Below are 19,100 nucleotides of genomic sequence, written 5' to 3' on the forward strand. Positions count from 1 at the left end.
ACCAAGCAGCAAGCAGTAACCAACCGCGCTCCGGCCGTGCCTCACACCCCCTGCCTCACGGCCGCTCGGCGCGGCATGTGCTTGCACACATCATCTGATGCATTCGATCGCAGAGAAAGTAAAGAGGGAACAGAGAAGAGTCGGGAGACATGCCTAGACCGGGAAGTAGATGTCGGAGAGTAACACTCCAACGCCCAGGTTGTAGGAGAAACAATAAAGGAAAAGCAGCCATCTAGTACAGTAGAGACGTGAGGACGAGCCGAGCCTTTGATTGAAAGACCTTTTGGAAATATTCCCAATCGCGCAAAAAAAGGTGGTGGTGGAAATCATCTTGTAGCAGTCGTAGACGGACGTCGATTGATGCGGGGGCCGAGGCAATGTGTAGAATTGTGCGGTAGTGGGTTGTGGGTGAGGGTGGTGTAGGGATGGGGGGGTGGTGTAGGGATGGGGGGGTGGTGTCACGGATAGAGATTGATGCGGTCGAAGAGCGAAACAGACGAGAACGAACTTGAGGCTTTAAACATTTACGAGGCTTTGAATTCTTTGTTCTTCTTCATACGAGCGAGCGGCGGGATCGAAGCGGGTAGGAGCAAGGTGATACACGGTTGGAAAGTCGGTCGCAGATTGAATCAAACAGCTTAGTACTGGCCGTAGCCGCCCTGGCCGCCCTGCTGGCCTGCGAGAAGAGTGTCAGCAACCATATCCAAAGTAGGTGAGCTCTCAAATGTGAGACGCAACGCCGTAGCCTGGGAACCGAAAACCGAACCGAGGCCAGAGGACAGAGCGGACAAGAAGACACGGAACTGACAAGCAGGCAGAACCAAGAAGAGAACAGAAGAGCAAGAGAGAGCGAGGCCAAATGGCCCAAGAGGAGGAGGGGTAGAGGAACAGATACTTACCGCCCTGCTCGCCACCGTAACCACCCTGGGCACCACCGTAGCCGCCGCCGTAGCCACCCTGACCACCGAAGCCGCCCTGCTGGCCGCCGTAGCCACCCTGGGCACCGCCAAAGCCGCCCTGGGCACCACCGTAGCCGCCCTGGGCACCACCGTATCCACCACCGTAACCACCCTGGCCGCCGTACCCACCCTGACCGCCGTAGCCGCCACCGTAGCCACCCTGGCCACCGCCGTAGCCACCACCGTAGCCGCCCTGGCCACCGTAGCCACCGCCGTAGCCGCCCTGGGCACCGCCGTCTGGGATATGTCAGTTGGTTCTAGTGGTAAGCCTGCCTCAACTCACAGCCCGAGCCGTAACCACCGCCGTAGCCGCCGCCCTGGGGCTTCGAGTTGGCCATGTTGACGCGGACGCGACGGCCGTCGAGCTCCTGCTCGTTCATGGCCTGGATGGCGGCGTCGGCCTCGCCCTGCGAGCCGTAGGTCTGAGGGAATTGTGAGTGGGAGCCGGAACGTACACGCCCGCAATACGCACGACGAAGCCGAAGCCGCGCGAGCGACCAGTCTCACGGTCCTTCATGACGATGCAGTCGATGACCTGGCCGTAGGCACCAAAGGTCTGTTGGGTGCAAAGCAGTGACGTGGGCGATGATCGGAACGGGCACATTGCACGTGTGCACAGACACGATGGTTAATGGGGCGTGGTCAAGGCGAAGTTGAGCGGCGAGACGACATGGTACGAGACGAGACGAGACGAGATCAGACGATCAAGCGAGTACGGCCACGATACGTTTGAGACGATAGCACGACGAGACGAGGGCGACAACGACACGAGATGATTGACGAAGAACCAGGGCCAAGTTGCGCAGCCAAGACGAAGAAGGAACCAACCGAACCAAAGCGAACCACGATTCCAGACGAACAACGACGACGAGGTATAGACGAGACGAGATTGAAGAAGACGAGCAGGAGAACAGCATGAGCACAACACTAGGACGAAGAAGAAAAAGAAATGCAGACCTGGTGGAGCACCTCATCGGTAGTGTTCCACGAAAGATTGCCTAATGAAACGGGATCACGAACCCAGAGTCAGGACCTGCACGGGGAAACAAACGCTGAAGAGGCAAATGCATTGAGGAGAGAGTCGGACGTTGTTGTGCTAGCAAAGTAGTTGCCACCGAGTGTTGTCGAGGGAAGGAAGATGGCAGCACGGTCGGACGGCCCCACGGCGGATCGGTGCGCTGCGCCGCTTGCGCGTTGCGCGTTGCAGGTTTTGGGCCTGGGGCGTGCGACGTGCTGCCGTTGCGGATGGTGGAAGGGGGTGGGTGGGTGGAGTGGGGAGTTATGGTGTAGGTGACGCACCGACGTAAACCTTGGCAGCGGACATGATTGATAAAGTGGATGGGGGAGTGGATGGAGTGTAAAGACGAGAAGAGAGACAGTTGGAGAAAGGAAGGAACAATGTGGAAGAGTGATGGGGGTGGGTGGGAGTGCACAGTGGGCGTCAGTCGCAGTCGGCGCGCAGTGGGTGGGTGGGAGTGCAGTCAGGCCAGTCAGTCCTTGGTTCCAGGGGGGGGGGGGGCCGGGGGCGCACGCCAAAGGGAAGGAAGCCAGCGACCAGCAGGCGGCGCACCTGCGAGGTCATTTCCAGCGGCGTTCATTCTGTCAGTGCTGGCACTGCAGCTGCACTGCACTAGGCGGAATCAAATCCATTGGAATTATCAGTCGTCATAGACAAGTCGATTTGGTCCCGCAGCCCATACAACTGTGGCACCTTGCCACCGTCATCCACCGTCACCTCCACCTTGACAAGTCCACCTTTGTTGTTCGCCCGCCCAAACCCTCCCGCCCGCAATGTCCAAGCCAGCAGCCAACATCTCGCAGGCGTCCTTACTCGAGCTCAAGGCAATCACAGCCGAGCATGCAGACAAGTTTGCCAAGGAGGGCAAGGGCGCAGTCCGCGGCGCGCCCCGCCCAAAAGCACTCGACAAGGCGAAAGAGAAGGACCCCTTCCTCCGCCCGTCGCCGGGACTCGTGAAGCGCCTGGCCCGCGAGGCGCGCAACGACGCCAAGCAGCGGCACTTTGACGCCTCGGGGCCGAGCGATGAGCAGCGGCGCGCAATCCTAGAGGCCAAGGCGAGGAAGTACGACCAGCTCGCGAGGGGCGACTACTCGGGCTTGAGCGAACGCGAGCTCGCCGAGGCGACAATAGATGTGAGCTAGACAAGCGTGCGAGAAAGCTCTGACGACCAGTTTGATCGCAAACGCGAAGAATGGTCGGATCATTCGTCGGACGAGGACGAGTCAGCCGCGCCGGCCCGCGCGAGGTGGGACGACAACGGCGAGGACAAGTTCGATACCCTCGGCGACCTGGAGACGGTCGAGTACGTCGACGAGATGGGGCGTACACGAACCGGTACGAGGAAGGAGGCACGAGAGGCGGAGCGGGAGAAGGCTAGGGATAAGCGCCGGCGTGAGGAAGGCAGCGACGACGAGGAAGGTGGGAGACGGTTCGATCTGGGGGCGTATGCCGAGGTGCAGTGAGTCGGCTGGATGGTGACTGGACTTGAGCTGACGTCTCAGACAATCACAGGTCATCCGTGCGTATTGCTAGCAATTCCTTGAATCATGTTAGCTGACGGCCCAGACGGCGACCAGTCCTTCTTCCCTGTGTACCAGCCCGACCCAGACGCCATCAAGCAGAAGTACCTAGAGGCGGAGCGCGCCGAGCGCACAGAGCGCTACGATGCGTCCAAGGAGGGTGGGTGTGAACCCACTCGGAATGCAACCACCCACTGACACCACCGCAGTCCGTGTTCGCGGCGCTGGAGCGTACCAGTTCTCGCTGGACGACGAGGCGCGCAAGGTCCAGATGGCCGAGTTGAACGCTCAACGCAACGAGACGGAGCGCGCGCGGGCAGAGGCTGCTGGCCGCACCGGGTCGGCGGCGAAGGAAGCGCAGAAGCGGCGTGTGGAGGAGCGCCGACGGCTCGTCGAGGCCAAGCGGGCCAAACTGCTGGGCGGGGCCGAGGTTGTCGCGCGGTTGCGCAGGGAAAAGGTCGAGCGCGACGCGGATTCCTTGCTGAATGACTTTGAGTCGCAGCTGAGGTCGTCGCCAGACAAGGCATAGCACGCATCCATCACGCAGCGCACCGCATACACCATTGTAATAGTAGTGGCATAGCATACATATGTACAACGAATCACAACGTCTATTGTCGTCTAGACCTGCACCCAGAAGCGTCCGGCGTCGGACGCGCCTTGCCCGTTGCCCAGGGCGCCGGTGACGCCGCCACCGCCAACCGCCTTTCCTACACGCTCCATGACAGCGAGGCCGAGGCCGTCGTCGGCGCAACCCTCGACGATGATGGCGTCGACGCCGGCATCAGTGCCATCAGCTTCGAGTTCCAGCAGGCCGTCAAAGAGGGCAGCCGCAGCGCTCGTAGCGTCTGGGCCAAGGCTGCGCGGGGTCATCTGCACACCTGAGACCGACGCCAGTGCCTTGGACAGGGGTGAGTTGGCATAGTGCAGCAGGCCGAACTTTGGCTCGGCGGCCCGACCCTGCGTCTTGGCTGCCAGTGCGCGGACCACCTCGTTTGGCGCGGTGACGCTCGAGCTGATCGCCGGGCGCGGGAACACGGTCGACGGGAGGAAGAGGTACACTGGGACGCGGGGCGAGTAGTGACGGTACTTCATGCCGGGTGTGGAGGGTGCCGCGTCGGGGTTGGGCTTTGGCAATGGCGCGGTCGAGGTCGAGCCACGGCGCCATGGCTTGCCGTGCACGAGGATGTCCGTGTATCCGCCATACTTGGCGTCCACAGCGGCCACGACTTTTGCGATATCCTCCACGCCGAGTCCACCAGGCCGGAGGACGTTGACGCTGCCGCCGCCGCCCTGCTTCCAGCCGAGTCCGTCGACGACCGTGCTCTCGACGCCGACCCCACATGCGCCGCCGTCGAGGATACACCCGAGCCCTTCGGCGCCGTCGAGGTCGTGCGCGACGTGTGCCGCGCGCGTAGGGGACGGCCGGCCGGAGCTGTTCGCACTCGGCGCCGATACGGGCAGATCGGCGGCCGCGATGAGCGCCAGCGCCAACGGATGGTCGGGCATGCGGATGCCGTTCGTCTGTGGGGCCGGGGCTGGTGGCGGACTAGGGTTGGGGAACAGCAGCGTGAGCGGTCCAGGCCAGTACGCGTCCACGAGGGCGAGGTAGAGCGGCGACAGGGCATAGTTGGTCGGCAGGAGGCGGCGCAGCATGGCGAGCGAGGACACGTGGATGATGAGCGGGTTATCCCGTGGTCTGCCCTTGATGTCGTAGACTTTGGCCACGGCGTCGGGGTTCAAAGAATGCGCGCCGAGGCCGTACACCGTCTCGGTAGGGAACGCGACCGTGCGCCCGGCACGCAGATGGCCCGCGGCGGTGGCGAGCGCCGCGCCGACAGCAGGCGAGGTGACAAAGGTTGGGTTCTCGAGGCGGTTCGGCGCCGACGGCGTGATCCCCACGTCGGAGGGGGACGCAGACAGCACCGGCGTACGTGGCGGCACGGTCATGTTGCGGGCTTGTGTGAGGGCTCGCGCGAGGCGATGGCGCATGCACAATTGTGTTTGTTGATGTGTGGGTGGCAACAATGACATCGCGCAAAACTTGAGTCGAGGGCAAGGGTGGAGGTCGCCAGGCACGAACCGCGCTCATAGGCGTTTACATTAACACCGATACGCCCTTCCATTTTATTCCCGCAATGCCGCATGTGGCGTTTTTTGCAGAGTTTCCTGGCAGGTCGTGCACGCTGGCTGGGCTGCAGGCTGGCTTGGTGCTGGCTGGCTGGCTGGCTGGCTTGCGCTCTGGCTGCTGGCTGCTGCCGCTGCTGCGTGCAGGCTGGCTCTGGCATCCACCCACTGCCTCCCTGCGTCCTCGCCGCCGCCGCTGCTGCCGCTGCTTAGTGAACGTTACTGAAGTCACTCGACGAACTCCCATCCTTCAACAACCAGACACACCAAAGTGAGTCGAACGACACGACGACGGGGTGTGCGTGGGCAACGACACGACTCGGAGGACACGATTCGGCTCGACCACGAAATTGTGCTCGACGGCGTCTTCATCACTGGACACGATTATCAACTTTCTTAGAGCGACGAACGGCCAACTTTGCACCGACGACCAAACGACCAAACGACCAGACCGACTTGCCGTCACATTCGAACCCACGCCGCACCCCGTCAACACGTTGCCCAGGCCATACTAACCACCTGTCCAGATGCGTATCGAGCGTTGCGACTTCTCTGGCGCGAAGGTCTACCCCTCGCGGGGAAAGACTTACGTCCGCGGTGACTCGAAGGTGAATCGAATCGAGGCGGGCAGCAGCGAGGAAACGGCAGCAGCGGCGAGGACGCGATGGGCAGGACGACGGAGGAGGGAGGACGGGAGGGAGGGAAGCTAGACGGACGCGGTGCGAGAACAGCATCGCAAGTTTGCTGTTGTCGTGTCGTGTTGCGGTCGAAGGAGGGAGGCGGACGAAGGGAGGGAGGAGGTCCTGCTCGTCGTTCGGCGTCGGCATTGCCATCGCCGTCGCCACTGCTGCTGCTACTCCTCAAGCTGGCCCGCCATCACCAACCACCTCTGGCATAAACTAACCCCCACCCCAGACTTTCCGCTTCATCGGCTCCAAGGCCGAGTCGCTCTTCCTCCAGCGCAAGAACCCCCGCAAGATCGCCTGGACCCAGGTCTACCGCCGCATGCACAAGAAGGGCATCACTGAGGAGGTCGCCAAGAAGCGCTCGCGCAAGAACGTCAAGGTTCAGCGTGGCGTCGTCGGCGCCGACCTCGCCTCCATCCTCGCTAAGCGTACCGCCAAGCCCGAGGTCCGCGCCGCCGCCCGCGCCGCTGCCATCACCAAGGCCAAGGCCCAGAAGAAGGAGAAGGAGTCGACCAAGGCCCAGCGTCCCCAGGGCACCGGCGCCCCCAAGGTCGCCAAGAACCCCAAGGGCTCGCAGCCCAAGGGCAGCATCAACGTCCGCCGCTAAACTACTACTGCTCCGACTGTAGAGACACGGCGAGGGGTTTTGCATGCCAGGCGACGGCACTTGTAGGATAGCGGGCCGCGCATCGGACCTCCAACGATGCACTGGTTATCCATGAGGGCGTGGTGGAAAAGTGGGGTGGGGACGAGGATGGAGGCGGTTGAAGGTTGCTGCTGGCGACGGCAACTATCGGGGCTTGCTGACCACCGACACGACGGCGTGGACGGGTCCCGTCGTCGTGCACTGGATGCCAGTTCGTCAAATGGGCAGCAGGAGGTTGAGGACTTGGGTGTGCTTTCCTGACGTGCTGTGGCCTTCCCAGGTCCTTCAGTGACAGCTGGATATGCGCCAGGATCCTGCCAATGCGACACTGGATACCCTGTGCGACGTACATGCACAGTCGATCACATCTTGACGTACTAACAAACAAACACTATGTATATACAATGTTGCGGCTCGTAGGCCCATTTTGTGGCACTTATCAATGACAACTTGTGGGCTCTGAGGGGCGCAGCCGCCTCAACGTGGGCGGACACAACCGCCTAGATCGGACGCCACGGGTGCGATGAGAACTGGAAGCCGCTCGTGCGAGGTGCCTCCCACCCGGGGTCGCGCGGCGCCTCGCATAACGAGCAGAAGGCCGCCGACGGGGGAGCGTTGATGAGCGTGCAACGCTTGCAGGTCCACTCGCCGGGGTTCAGGTTCGAGTTGCTCGTCGGTGGCGGGGGCGGGCGGAACAGGGGTCCAGCCGCGGCGGGGACGAACACTGGCGCGGCGGGCGTGAGCCGGCCTGCCTGACTGGCAGGTTGACCAGCCAGACCGCTGAAGCCGAACCCACCGGGTTGAGCTGCGAGGCCGCTAGGCTGACCTGCTCCGCCAGGCTGGCCGATCAGGCCATGGCCGGGCTGGTACGCCGGCGGCGGGGGCGGAGTGTTGACGAATGGGTTGGTTGAGCGGCCGAACGGGCGGGGTGGAGGGTAAGACAGAGGGAAGGGCGATGAGAAGGATGGGGAGGGAATGGAGACGGGCGGGCGGGTCTGCGCCCACAGGTCTGGAGGGGGCACAGGTGCTGTGGCCCCGAACGGGGGCAGGTTGCCAGAAGGGTTGGTACTGAAGCTGTTTTCGCGCTGGTTCGAGCTCAGTGTGGTAGACGGCCGGTGTGAGGGGTTCGTGCTGAAGCTGTTCTCGCGGAAGTATGAGCCGGAAGGGTTGAAAGTCCTGTACGACGGCGGGTTGGGAGGTTGAGCGAAGAGCGGGTGGTTTGACGTCTGGGTGGCAGCAGTGTCCAAGAAGCTCCTAGGGGCTGCCCCGAGCGTGGCCTCCGCAAGGTTGATCGCCGCGCTCCCAGACGCCCGAATCAGCTGAGGCTCATCGTGCTCGTCAATCTCCGTGATCGAAGGAAGCGGGGACGGAGAGCGAGAGCCTTGCTGGGTGCCGGGACGCGCGATAGGTTCGATGACAGGGATAGAAAGGACCAAGGTGGCAGGCTTTGTCTGGACCTCGCTTCCAACCTCGTTCACGCCCTCGTCTTGCTTGGTCTTGCCCTTGTCCGCCTTGTCCGTCTTCTCCTCGGAAGGAGGAGGAATGGCCCGTCTCACCTGGCTGGGGTGGCGGGAGGGTAAGTTGGGCACGGGAGCATAAGGGTGGTGGCCGTGCTGGCGCTGAGCGTCGTCGACAGACTTGGACGTATCAGTCTTGAAGGAGGAGCGCGTGCCCTTGGTGGCAAGCACGGTCTTTGCGCCGTCTTTCTTGGGATCGGCCTCGCTGAGAGCAGAGTCGCCCTTGGACGCGGCCAGCGCCGTCGGTCTGCCCGCGTACTTGCTGAACGCCGCGCCATCAGCCACTGAGGGCACGGTTAACGGGTCTGATCTTAACGGGGTGACGCTGCCGAAGGTGAATGTGAGCCGGGGTGTGGTTTGGGTAAGAACGAGTCGGGGGGGAGCCGTTGTGGCAGGAGCGACTGAGCTCCCGGTGGCTGTGGCGGACGACGAAGACTCGGTCTGCACCTGAGGGCGAGGTGCCTCGCAGACGAGGCACTTCTCCTTGGCCGAGTCGGGGTTGTGAAGCGCACACGTGTCGCATTCCCAGAGGGGACCTGAGGATGTCGCTAAGGAGGTCGCTCCAGTGGCGGTGGTAGCCGGAGTGCTGAGAGGACCAGGTGCAGAAGAACTAACCGCGCTTGGGCGTGGCGACTCGCAGACGAGGCACGTCTTCCAGGCCGAGTCGGGGTTCTTGAGTAAACAAATATCGCACGTCCACGCGGGGCGTGGGGAGGTCGCGGGTGAGGCTGCATCACCAGCCCCAACGACGAACGGCTTGGCAGTCGGGCGGAGAGCGGTGCTGCTGGGCTTCTTGAACAGCATCACTGCCTCACCAAGGGCAGTCTGCTCGGTTGAGGGGGTTGTCGCCCTGGCTAGCATTGCCGCACCGAGCGAAGCGGACGCGGTTGTGGGGACAGACGCCTTGGCATCCTTCTTCCCCTCAGCAGAAGTTGACGAGGATGAGGCACGAGCCACCGGTGAGACAGTGCCAAAGGTGAACTGCGATGTGGGAGCGGGGTTGAAGGCCACTGGCGGGGTAGACGGCACGTCTGTCTTGGATCCAGCTGGTGTCGCCTCGATTGACGACGCCCTTGACTTGGCGGCCGTGACGACAATCTCTGGCGCAACCCCTTTGTCTGCCTTGCCCGTGCGGAGTAACTTGATGTCGTTCAGCTCGCCACTCATCTCCGCAAGCCGGACGCATAACTCCTCGCGCGACACGGGCAGCTGGTGGGCACTGCGGCGCTCGGCCTTCCGCACGGACAGGTCGAGGTTGTTGGCGAGCTGGTTGGCCTGTAACTCGAGCTTGGACAGCAGGCGGGTGATGTTCTGCAGTGTCTGTGCTTCCTCGCGCAGTGGCTGCGGGGCTGTTGCACCCAGCCTGGTCGTCGCATGCATTTCTGCCATCTTGCCTTCGATGCGTGCAAAGCCCTGTGCGATATCGCCCTGGAGTGAAGCCACCGCCTCGTCGAGGTGCTGCTTCGTTGCTACAGTGCGTGGGGCAACCGTCTCCTCGGATCCGATGACGGTGAGGCTTGACGACGGACGCGAGAAGCGAGAGAAGTGGGGCACAGCAGGTTCGGGCGAGGGCCCCTGCGACGGCGCGGGCGATGCTGATGACGAGGGTGTGCTGTGTCTGATACTGCTGTATACGCTGCTTTGCTCGGTGGGCGTGCCGTCGCGACGGCGACGGGCGCGGGTGGTGGGCTTGCGCCGGTCATAGTGTGCCCCTGGGGTGGTCAGTTGTGCGCGGTGGCGACCACGACTCACATTCGTTCAGGCGCGACAACCGAGTAAGGAACGCGGCGACGGCGAGCTTCTCGATGTTCGGCGGTGTCGCCTCGTAGATGGTAGTCGCGGCACTCATGACCTTGAAGAATGTGTCCGGCTCGCACGGGAAGCTGATCTCCGCGTCCTCGCCCAGCATGTCCAGCAAGCCGGTCGCGGTGAACACGGGATGGGTGGCGACATAGCCGGGCACGGCGCATTCTCGCGTCTGGTACCCCGACGAGAGTGTCGACTCGGCCTCGCTCTCGCTGCCCGAGCTCGCCGACGAGTCTTGGCGCCGGTCTAACATGTTCGAGTTGGGTGTTGGGCAGTGTCAGAGACGAGACAGTGGCAAGTTGAAGGATGGGCATCGACGCCTCCGCGGCGTCGAGTTTGGTGATGTCACTGCGAACCAGCCCGGTGGAGGTTTTGTCACGTGCGGCCTCGACTGGCGCGACATCGACTGTGGCAACGTGGCCATCGACGTGCCCCTCTCTGCTACTGCTACTACTACGATGGCATGCACCCACTGCAGATACGACACGTTGTTAATGATGACTACTTTGTACTAGAAAACTAAACTATAAACTGTCTATGGACGGCAAATTGGCAACAACTCGCGACTGCCTACATAGGGACGTCATAGCCACCCAGCCTCTTCTCGTTCCAAGCCCAGTCAACGCCGATAGCACTGCAGATGGCCTTGGTCATGGCATCACGAGGAGCCGAGTTCGCCATGTCGTCTGGGAGCTTTCCTAGGCCCGGGTAGTAGAACCGAAAGTATTGGATCCATTGGGCTTGGTTGAGCCTCGAGACAGTTTCATACGAGTCCAGGATCTGGGATGTGAGCGGGTGCACGTGCTGGAGCCGCTTACGGGAAGGTCCTTTGGAGGGAAAAAGCCGGACACAGAGGGCACAATGTTGAGTGGAAGTCCCATGTAGTTGAGAGCCTTGTTGTGGTTTCTGGCACGTCAGCTTGGCATGTGGCTAGCTCATCAACACACCTGGCCTCATGGCGCTGCCCTATGCAGACAAGCCGTAAGGCCTCATTGTTCTTGTAGACTTGCTCGTTGTTCTTGTAGAGTGCCTCCTCTTCCTTGTGCTTTTCAAATGCCGTGGAAACCTTCTTGATTTCGTAGTCGAGCTGCCAGAAGTGAAACTTGACTTCGTTGTGAACAGGCAGAGTGTGCTCTGGGAACTTGCGCAGTTTGTTCGCGATCTCCTGGTAGGCGACCCCGTCCGGAATCTCTTTCGCAAGGTCCGCCAGCTGGCGGGTAATCTCCACGTACTGTGCCTGTAGGACTTCGTACCGGGAGTGAATGTCGTCTTCTGGGGGCGTGGGCAGGCGCGGACGCGCAGTGGGCAGACCGAACGCGTCGTTGTCGGCACTGTGGAGGCCGGGCAGGCTGATATTGGGACCGTTCATGCCCGCCGGCTGTCCTCTAGGCTCAAAAGGAGCAGCGAGATGCGATAGAGGGGTGCTCGTGGTCCTAGGTGGCGCATTGTTAGGGCCCAAGGCACTCGTGGGCCGGGGTGGCACGTTCTGCGGGCCGAAGAAGCCTGGGGGTAAGTTAGACATTGGGAGGATGGAGGGAGCAGAGGCAGTTGATCCAGCCCCATCTTTATCCCTTCCAAGAGGCGCTTCGCACCACTCCAGTTGCACAGAGGACAACAGATGCGCGCGACAGTTCTTTCACCTCTTGCACTGGGCACAACGCACCCGGCGATCATCTCGTGCAGATGCCACACGCCGTCGTCGATCTCCATAGGCGAGGTTTTGCTCCCGCCCAATCTGGGGCTCCAGATATGCACCACCCCTGCACGGAGCCAAGCCAGTGAGTGGCCAGTGGAATGGGGCCCGCGCTATCGCGCAACTAGGTGACGCCGAGGGCATGCAGCGGCGCAGCAGCAAAACATGCGGGGTCTACTGTTCCCAGCTCGGCGACGAACTAACCCCCCGTCGCCGCGCAGCCCGAGACATGACTGCGCCAAGTGTGGCAGCACCACCTTGAAACAACACCTCGTGACTGGCCAAGCCGGCAGCCGGCAGGCACGACGTCATCGACGACTCCAGCCGCTGCCGCCGCCGCCGCCGCCGCCTCCTCTGCCGCTGCCGCAGCCCCAACAACACTCGAAGCGACGACTCCGCATCCTCATCAAACCACAACAACACACTCCATCACAATATGCCGCGGCGCGTGTTGCTGACAGGAGGATCGGGGTATCTGTGCGTCGGCGTCGACGGCCCAGCTACGTCAAGCAAGCGCTGACAGCACACAGCGGAGGCGAAGCCCTGTACCAGATCGCGGCGCTCCGCTCCACGGGCGAGCTGCCCGATCTGGTCATCTACACGACCTACTTCCACGCCGAAAGCGTCGACAAGCTCAAGGCGCTCGGGACTGAGCCGGTCCAGATCGACCGCGAGGACCCCGTGGCGCTCAAGGCGTTCATCCACGAGCACGACATCGACACGGTGGTGGAGATGACTGATTTCCGGTGGGATGCGGTCGCGCCGCCTGTTATCGAGGCGCTGGGCGAGCTCGGCGGCGAGCGGCGGTACATCGGGGTGGGTGGGGCCGGGGCCGGGGCTGGGGCTGGTGGCGTTGAAAGAGGTTACATGCTGAAGCGTGCAGCACGGCGGCGCAAAGATCTTTGCATCCTTCGCGGGCATCGAAACCCGCGAGCCGATCTACGACGACGCCGACCCGCTCCACGCCCCACGGGGAGGCAACGACATTTTCCAAGTCGCGCGTGACCTCGCCGACAACTATGCTACGGCGCAGGCACTCGGCGCCAAGGTCGGCGTCAAGGTGCACAACGTGCTCTCGCCGACCATCTTTGGGCGGAGCCACACGTTCGGCCCGCAGACGCTCAGCATCCACCTCGTGCGGCTGGTACAGATCGCCAAGGCGACTGGGCACCTGTGGCGGTGGCCGTCGACGGCGACGTTTGCGCTGTGCCATATCGAAGACCTGGGTGCGCTGTACGTCCAGCTGCTGAAGCGCCCCGACGCGCCGGCTGGGTTCTACTTCGCCGAGAACGGCAGCTTCGAGTGGACCAAGCTGTCCAAGGTCATCCTGCACGACCTCGAGCTCGACGAGACGGTCAAGCCGGCCACCGAGATTGATTTCGACGCCGCCGCCGCCGCGATCGGAGTCAAGCCCGAGCAGATCATCATCGAGTGCGGCGGGCGCATGAACATTGTCGGACGGAACGGACGCAACATTGGCTGGCAGCCAAAGCATGGGCCAGAGGAGATCTACCAGCTCGCCGGGGCAGACTCCAAGTGGATCGAACAGAACATCGACTTGAACGACAAGTCATTCTTTATCGACTTGAGACAGACGGGCATGCCGAAGCATCACTAGGGGTAAATGTAATTAATTAATGCAGAGTGTGTCACTGGGTGGATTGCTGGATAGTGTACATGTGTGAGGTGGCAAGGCTGGGCTAGGCCACGCGCCGCCGCTTGTTGCCGTCGCCGCCGCCTGCGCCCTCGCGACCGCCGCCACCCCCGCCGCCAGCCTTGAACGGCCGCGACTTCTTCTCCTTCGCAGCCACCTTCTTCATCTTCTTGTCCATGGCCTTCTTGACTGCGCCCTTGCCGCCGCGTTCTTCCAGGCTGTCGAACTTGGCCTTGAGAAGCAGGTCGCGCTTCTCGGCTGCGGCGCGTCAGCGCCACCTTCTTGCACTACACAGAACCACTTACACTTCTTCATGAACCACGCGCCCTTGCCCTGCTCGCGCTTCTCCCGCTCCTCGCGCTTGGCAGCGGACAGCACCTCGCGGTTCCGCGTTTCGCGCTCTGTCCGCTCCACCTTGGTACGCACACGCGCGAGCTCGAGCTCGAGACGCTCGCGCTCGGCAGTGAACCGCGGCTTCTCGTACAGCTTGCACGTCTTCTCGGCCTTCATGGCGGCGGCGACGGCTTGGCGGAGGTTCTTCTGCTCGTCGCGCAGGAGCTGCGGGAGGAAGGCGTATCCCTGCGCATGGAGGTGCGCGTCGACCTGTCCGGCCGAGAGGGACGAGAAGCGCGGGTCACGGCTCGCCTTCTTCTGCACGTCGACCACCTGGCGGGCGCGGGACACCTGCTTCTTCGTGCTCATCATCGTCGGGCTGGCGGGTCAGCGACGGTCCGATGCCTCTAACCCACGCATGCTTGTTCTCGCGCTTCTGCCGCTCGCGCTCCGTCTCCTCCTCGTGCTCACGGCGCGGTTTCCGGCTCGGACCCGCCTCGTCATCGAGCGTGACGCCCGAAGCCTTGCCCTTGGCGCGCTGCATCTCCGCCAGGCGCGCCTTCATCGCCGCCAGCTTGCTCTCCTTGGACGAGGGGCCCGGCTCGCCGTCAGAGTCGGACTCGTCGGCCTGCCGCCTGAGGCTCTTCTGCGCCTTCATGAGCGTTGCGAGAGGGATGTCGTTGAGGCCCTTCTGGAGCTTCTTCTGCGCGTGTTAGAGCTGCGGGAGGAGGATCTTAGGCTCACCATCTGCACGCGGTCGCCTTCCTCCTCAGACTCGGACTCGGACTCGCTCGCCCCGTCCCAGTTATCCGGCTCCCACGTCGCGACGCCGTCGCCCTCCTCGTCGGATTCGGCGAACTCGGCACCCTCCTCGAGCTCGCCATCCTCCGAGCCCTCCTCGTCATCCTCGTCGTCCTCGTCGTCGTCCTGGCCGCCGCGGAGCCCCTTGGAGCTGTAATTGGTGAACTCGTCCTCCTCCGAGTCGGGGTCGAGGATGTCGTCGTCCATGTCGGCAAACTTGCGTGCCTTGGACGCCTTGGACAGCGGCGCGGCGCTCTTCTTGGCCATTGTGTGTGGTTGGGTGCGATTGTGTTGTTGTGAGCTGGCTTGACGCAAGAGTTGACTGAAATCTTGATCCACAAGTGGAGGTCACTTTAGATTCCGCAAATCGAGATCGACTTCCTTTATAGGGTCATTTGAATTGGATTGTTTACAATCTCCTTTGCATTGTTCCCACTTCCTCTTGCTTGCTCCCTCCCTCCCTTTGCTTTGGTCACGATGCGCTCAAGAACCATGGCAACCAAGGCCTCTCGACACAATACCACTGACGCGATGCGTTAATCTCCGACAATCCGGGGCACAAGTGCGAGCATGCCATAGCTGGTGTCCGCGCCGCCGAGTGCGAGGCGCGTGTAGGGCGTCTGCAGCGTGTTCCTTGTTTCGATGTGTGTGTTCCTCGCACAGGCAGCACAATGAACAGCGCCCCCGTTGGTATCCAGCACGCAACTGACCATGCTCATAACGGCGTCATGCTCCTCCTCCTTGCTCACTCCCACACTCACACTCACCAATGGACCAGCAGACAGCAGACGTCCTCGCCGCCTTCCCGCAGCTCTACGACGTCGACAGGCGCTTCACACCCGCGCTGTGGAGCTATGTCCCGTACGCGATCCGCCCGTCACCGCAGGCAGTGGAGGTGAATTTGATGACGCCCTCTAGCTGACGCCAGGCGCAGCGCCCATCCTTCCACGCCCCAGGTGTCAGCCTCAACGCCTACCGCGACGCCTGTGAGCAGTGCAAACTTGGCCGCAAGTTTTGCCTCACGACACATGGGACTGCGCCGCCATGTAATACGTGCTTCGAGTCATACTCGTTCTGCAACTTTGCGGGCGGGTTGCTGCCGGCGCCGTCCATGGAATTTCAGCCACTGATGGGCGGCATGACGTTCGAGCCGCAGGCCCAGTTGTTCCTCCCCACCCCGGCTGCACCGAGCCACCCCACGTTCTGGACAGGCAACGGTTTCATGCCTCCTGCGGTGGGACACGTGTTCCCTGGTCCGCAACAAGCAAGTTTCGGCGTCCAGGACGACCTCGCGGCTGTACTGGGGTTCGACCCGGCACTGCTGGAAGTCTTGGATCCGCAGCCGCTTCCGAGTGCACAGACTCCACAGTTTGTCGGGCCGACTCCACCGGTCGTGACCCCAGCTCCCATGGTTGTTGTGCCACCTGCCGTGGTTGCAACCCCAGCCCCTATGGTTGTTTCTCAGCCCCCTCCGGTTATCACACCAAACCCTGTGACCGAAGTGGACGAGGACGACACCGACGACGACGCTGAGGGCGAGGAGGAAGAGGAAGAGGACGCTGAGGGCGAAGACGATGACGACGGGGACGACGAGACCGACGACGAAGACGCCAGTGACGGAGTATCACCATCACCGTCCATCCCACCTCCGTACCCAACCCCTGCGTCCAGCCGCCAGGTGAGCGCGGCAAGCACGTACAGCACGACGAGCCTCGACTCGCAGCACACCGCGACACCAGCCTACGCGACTCCATATACACCCCCTAGCGCGCCGCCACAGCCAACGCAGTCGTTTCAGGCCGACCTCGTTGCCCTCCTCAGCCGTCTGCACCCCGCGAGCGCGGCGGGCCGCGTCTCCATCTTGCAGACATACGTCACGGGCATTATCCCGAACACTGCCGACGGCAGACGTGCTGCAGCGGCGCTAGACGAGCTGGTCTTCATGCTCCAGAAACGCGCGGCACACGCGCTCCTCACCGCGCTGATCGCCTACCACGCCACAGGCAGCTTTGGGGCCAACCCCGCCGTGTCGGAGCGCCTGGTGCTCCAGGCCGCAGCGGTGAGCGATGCGGACCGGCTGCATGCGCTGGAACAGATCATGCCTTCCAAGCTCATGTTTGGGTCGAGTCCCGTGCCGAAAGACTGGACTACCGCCAAGGCCGCGCGCAGAGTCGACGCGCTCATGGCTCACCTCGCGCCCGTTGGCAAGCGCGTCGTGATCGGCGCATTCATTGACCTAATCTTTGCCCGAGCCGACGCACACCGCGCCACAATGGAGGGGTAGATGCAATAGATGTCATAACTAGATGCTACTGTACACTAGATGAAGCGAGTTTACGCCGACTCGCCCGACTCGCGCTGGCACCGCGCGCAACGGCACCACCCGCCGAGCGTGTTCTTTGCCCACTCGCGGCGCTCAGCGACGGGGAGGTTGACGTCGCAGTAGTGGCTGAGCAGCTCTTCGCCCTTCTTGACCCCGCCTCGCCGGTCGCCAACCACACGCACCTCGCGCGCCTTGTACCGGATGCGCCCGTCCCACTCCCACGTAATGTTGGGGTCGCAGTCGTGGTTCGCGAGGCACCAGTACGGGTGGACGGCGGCGACGTCGCTCTTGCCGTCGTACTTGTTCTGCCGGGCCGATGCCGTGCCGCGCTGCTTGGCATACACGGTGTTGAGCACCCAGAGGTCGTACGCCTCGAGCTCGGACCACACGTCAATGTCCATCTTCTCAAGGATGTGCAGCGGCGTCTCGATGTTGAACTTAAACGAGAAGGGCAGCGCAGGCGCGTGCGGCTCCTGCCCGTCCGTCGGCGCGGCAGCCAACGCGCCCCAGATGAACTTGATCTCCTTGACCTGCAGCGGGTGCACCTCCTCGTGTGCCGCGATGGCGAGCACACGCGCGAGCAGCAGCAAATGCAGCGTCTCATCCTCCTGCCCAGTTGCGGGGTCCTTCGCGATCGCGTCCACGTCCTTGTTGCACACGGCGGGGTGGTAGCGCTCCATCGCGGCGTCGTGGCAGAACTCGCTGCAGAAGACGGTATCATAGCACTCTTCGCAGTTGAGTGGCTGCGCGTCCTCGAGGGACAACAGGTCGATAGAGCACGCGTCGCACACCATGGCCTTTTGCCGGCTGCTGGCCGTGACGAGCGAGTACTCGTCGAGCACGAGCTCGCCGGCGGCAATGTCCTCGAGCGCGAACAGGCCGAGCTGGACGCTCGTCCCCTCGCCGTCGAGCGCGGGCAGCGCCACGGCCTGGATAGCGAGCTTGGGCGCGACGGCCGACAGGCCCTCGTTCACCTCGGCGAGTGACGCCGCAGCGTACCGGTCCGGCTCGTGCTCGTTCCACGGGTAGACTTCGCGGCGCGCGCTCCCCCACTCGGGCAGCGTGACGGCGCTCAGGTCGTCAATGGGGCGGGCGAGCCGCTTCTCCGCAGCGGCCTTGAGCCGCGCCTCGGTGTCCCGCAGGGCGCTGTCGGTGGGGACCGCCTCGAGCCCGCGCTGGATGAAGCTGTACGCCGAGCGCAGGCAGCCCGTGTCGAGTAACCCGGCCGCGAGGAGCTGGTACGCGCGCTGCGAGGCGAGTCGGGCGAGCCGCGCCACAGCGGGGGACAGGTCGGCGTCCGACTCGGCGCCGTCGTCGTCGAGGGCCAGCTCGCCCAGCCCAGGCTCGAGCTCAAGCACAGACGGTACCCCGAGCTCGGCGTACGCCTCGAGCGCCTCGGTCGCCTCGGCGTGGAACTCGGCGCCCTCGTTCTGCACCTCGTCGGAGAGCAGGAGCGCGCGGTACGCGTCGCCTGCTGAGAGGTCGGGGTACGCGAGGGCAGCGTACACCTCGCTGCGTTCGAGGTAGGCGACGGGGTCGTACGGCGAGTCGAGGAGCGACGAGGTGAGGTCCTCGCGCCGGGCGAGGAGCGCGCTGGAGGTCAGCTTGGCTGCGTGTACGCTTGGGGACTCACCTTGTCGAGGACGACGCCTCGGCGTTGGTTGTTGTCGTCGCCGCTGGCATGCCCGTCGTTGTGATGGTCGAAAAGTCGAAAATCGTGGATTGGCCGTTGTTGTGTCAGGTCGTCAGTTCATTTGGCCGCGCGGGGCTCCACAGGATCCGCCTCGAGGCGGCTGGCGGCGCTCAGATTGCTTCTGTTGGCGTGCACGACGATATAAACAGCGAGCAAGGCATCCTTGGTATTGTCCATTACACTCTGACTCGACCTTTTATCCAACTACTCGCACCCAAACACACACTCGCGCGTCGCGCCGCCTCGCCGCCACACGCTGCGACGCTGGGCCGGCGACAGTGGCGCCCACACACGCCCACGCACACACACACGCTCCTTATCCCT

At 63.0% G+C, this 19,100-nt stretch overlaps 10 protein-coding genes across 11 annotated transcripts; 4 read left to right on the forward strand and 6 right to left on the reverse strand.

Moving 5' to 3' along the window:
- Positions 1 to 81: 81 nt before the first annotated feature.
- Positions 82 to 2,330, reverse strand: ROC1_1 (RNA recognition motif domain protein; the record flags this gene model as incomplete). Of its 2 annotated transcripts, XM_062774022.1 has the most annotated exons (7): positions 82 to 444; positions 465 to 676; positions 900 to 1,196; positions 1,243 to 1,381; positions 1,432 to 1,515; positions 1,917 to 1,957; positions 2,259 to 2,330. In XM_062774022.1, the coding sequence occupies 6 exons, from the start codon at positions 2,281 to 2,283 to the stop codon at positions 639 to 641; spliced, it is 624 nt and encodes a 207-aa protein (XP_062630006.1). In that variant the 3' UTR covers positions 82 to 444; positions 465 to 638. The 2 variants fall into 2 exon arrangements, with proteins under 2 accessions (XP_062630006.1, XP_062630007.1); XM_062774023.1 differs by lacking the exons at positions 1,917 to 1,957; positions 2,259 to 2,330 and having other exon boundaries at positions 1,432 to 1,563.
- Positions 2,331 to 2,731: 401 nt separating this feature from the next.
- Positions 2,732 to 5,507, forward strand: SPAC140.04 (putative protein). Its single transcript, XM_062774024.1, has 5 exons — positions 2,732 to 3,110; positions 3,150 to 3,436; positions 3,480 to 3,496; positions 3,544 to 3,657; positions 3,707 to 5,507. Exons 1-5 carry the CDS (start codon positions 2,751 to 2,753, stop codon positions 4,024 to 4,026), a joined length of 1,098 nt encoding a protein of 365 aa, XP_062630008.1. The 5' UTR covers positions 2,732 to 2,750; the 3' UTR covers positions 4,027 to 5,507.
- sua5 (Threonylcarbamoyl-AMP synthase) lies at positions 4,119 to 5,447 on the reverse strand (the record flags this gene model as incomplete). Its single annotated transcript, XM_062774025.1, has 1 exon — positions 4,119 to 5,447. One exon carries the CDS (start codon positions 5,445 to 5,447, stop codon positions 4,119 to 4,121), a length of 1,329 nt encoding a protein of 442 aa, XP_062630009.1.
- A 644-nt stretch (positions 5,508 to 6,151) lies between the features above and the next one.
- On the forward strand, positions 6,152 to 6,917 carry rpl-24 (60S ribosomal protein L24; the record flags this gene model as incomplete). The annotated part of the gene is made up of 2 exons (XM_062774026.1): positions 6,152 to 6,232; positions 6,540 to 6,917. The coding sequence occupies 2 exons, from the start codon at positions 6,152 to 6,154 to the stop codon at positions 6,915 to 6,917; spliced, it is 459 nt and encodes a 152-aa protein (XP_062630010.1).
- Positions 6,918 to 7,456: 539 nt separating this feature from the next.
- Positions 7,457 to 10,532, reverse strand: Nup153_1 (Nuclear pore complex protein; the record flags this gene model as incomplete). The annotated part of the gene is made up of 3 exons (XM_062774027.1): positions 7,457 to 10,048; positions 10,109 to 10,185; positions 10,226 to 10,532. The coding sequence occupies 3 exons, from the start codon at positions 10,530 to 10,532 to the stop codon at positions 7,457 to 7,459; spliced, it is 2,976 nt and encodes a 991-aa protein (XP_062630011.1).
- Positions 10,533 to 10,849: 317 nt separating this feature from the next.
- LOC62_05G007502 (uncharacterized protein) lies at positions 10,850 to 11,648 on the reverse strand (the record flags this gene model as incomplete). The annotated part of the gene is made up of 3 exons (XM_062774028.1): positions 10,850 to 11,059; positions 11,098 to 11,185; positions 11,227 to 11,648. 3 exons carry the CDS (start codon positions 11,646 to 11,648, stop codon positions 10,850 to 10,852), a joined length of 720 nt encoding a protein of 239 aa, XP_062630012.1.
- A 748-nt stretch (positions 11,649 to 12,396) lies between these two features.
- LOC62_05G007503 (uncharacterized protein) lies at positions 12,397 to 13,590 on the forward strand (the record flags this gene model as incomplete). Its single annotated transcript, XM_062774029.1, has 3 exons — positions 12,397 to 12,449; positions 12,503 to 12,788; positions 12,856 to 13,590. The coding sequence occupies exons 1-3, from the start codon at positions 12,409 to 12,411 to the stop codon at positions 13,588 to 13,590; spliced, it is 1,062 nt and encodes a 353-aa protein (XP_062630013.1). The 5' UTR covers positions 12,397 to 12,408.
- Positions 13,591 to 13,648: 58 nt separating this feature from the next.
- Positions 13,649 to 15,083, reverse strand: RRP36 (rRNA biogenesis protein RRP36). The gene is made up of 4 exons (XM_062774030.1): positions 14,704 to 15,083; positions 14,376 to 14,662; positions 13,932 to 14,338; positions 13,649 to 13,884 (listed from the first exon to the last, which is right to left on the reverse strand). The coding sequence occupies exons 1-4, from the start codon at positions 15,025 to 15,027 to the stop codon at positions 13,673 to 13,675; spliced, it is 1,230 nt and encodes a 409-aa protein (XP_062630014.1). The 5' UTR covers positions 15,028 to 15,083; the 3' UTR covers positions 13,649 to 13,672.
- A 446-nt stretch (positions 15,084 to 15,529) lies between these two features.
- Positions 15,530 to 17,044, forward strand: LOC62_05G007505 (uncharacterized protein; the record flags this gene model as incomplete). The annotated part of the gene is made up of 2 exons (XM_062774031.1): positions 15,530 to 15,655; positions 15,689 to 17,044. 2 exons carry the CDS (start codon positions 15,530 to 15,532, stop codon positions 17,042 to 17,044), a joined length of 1,482 nt encoding a protein of 493 aa, XP_062630015.1.
- A 50-nt stretch (positions 17,045 to 17,094) lies between these two features.
- On the reverse strand, positions 17,095 to 18,771 carry LOC62_05G007506 (uncharacterized protein; the record flags this gene model as incomplete). The annotated part of the gene is made up of 2 exons (XM_062774032.1): positions 18,717 to 18,771; positions 17,095 to 18,676 (listed from the first exon to the last, which is right to left on the reverse strand). Exons 1-2 carry the CDS (start codon positions 18,764 to 18,766, stop codon positions 17,095 to 17,097), a joined length of 1,632 nt encoding a protein of 543 aa, XP_062630016.1. The 5' UTR covers positions 18,767 to 18,771.
- Between the last annotated feature and the right edge of the window lie 329 nt (positions 18,772 to 19,100).

Source organism: Vanrija pseudolonga, chromosome 5 (genome assembly GCF_020906515.1).
Source record: "Vanrija pseudolonga chromosome 5, complete sequence".
Lineage (NCBI taxonomy): Eukaryota > Fungi > Basidiomycota > Tremellomycetes > Trichosporonales > Trichosporonaceae > Vanrija > Vanrija pseudolonga.

Bases quoted from the DNA above. Each gene is read 5' to 3' on its own strand.
- SPAC140.04 (XM_062774024.1), top strand. From the start codon at position 2,751: ATGTCCAAGCCAGCAGCCAACATCTCGCAGGCGTCCTTACTCGAGCTC. The intron at 3,111-3,149 runs GTGAGCTAGACA...TCTGACGACCAG, and splicing joins TCGCCGAGGCGACAATAGAT to TTTGATCGCAAACGCGAAGA. The intron at 3,658-3,706 runs GTGGGTGTGAAC...ACACCACCGCAG, and splicing joins CTACGATGCGTCCAAGGAGG to TCCGTGTTCGCGGCGCTGGA.
- RRP36 (XM_062774030.1), bottom strand. From the start codon at position 15,027: ATGGCCAAGAAGAGCGCCGCGCCGCTGTCCAAGGCGTCCAAGGCACGC. The intron at 14,663-14,703 runs GTGAGCCTAAGA...TAACACGCGCAG, and splicing joins AAGGCGACCGCGTGCAGATG to AAGAAGCTCCAGAAGGGCCT. The intron at 13,885-13,931 runs GTAAGTGGTTCT...GACGCGCCGCAG, and splicing joins CGCGTGGTTCATGAAGAAGT to CCGAGAAGCGCGACCTGCTT.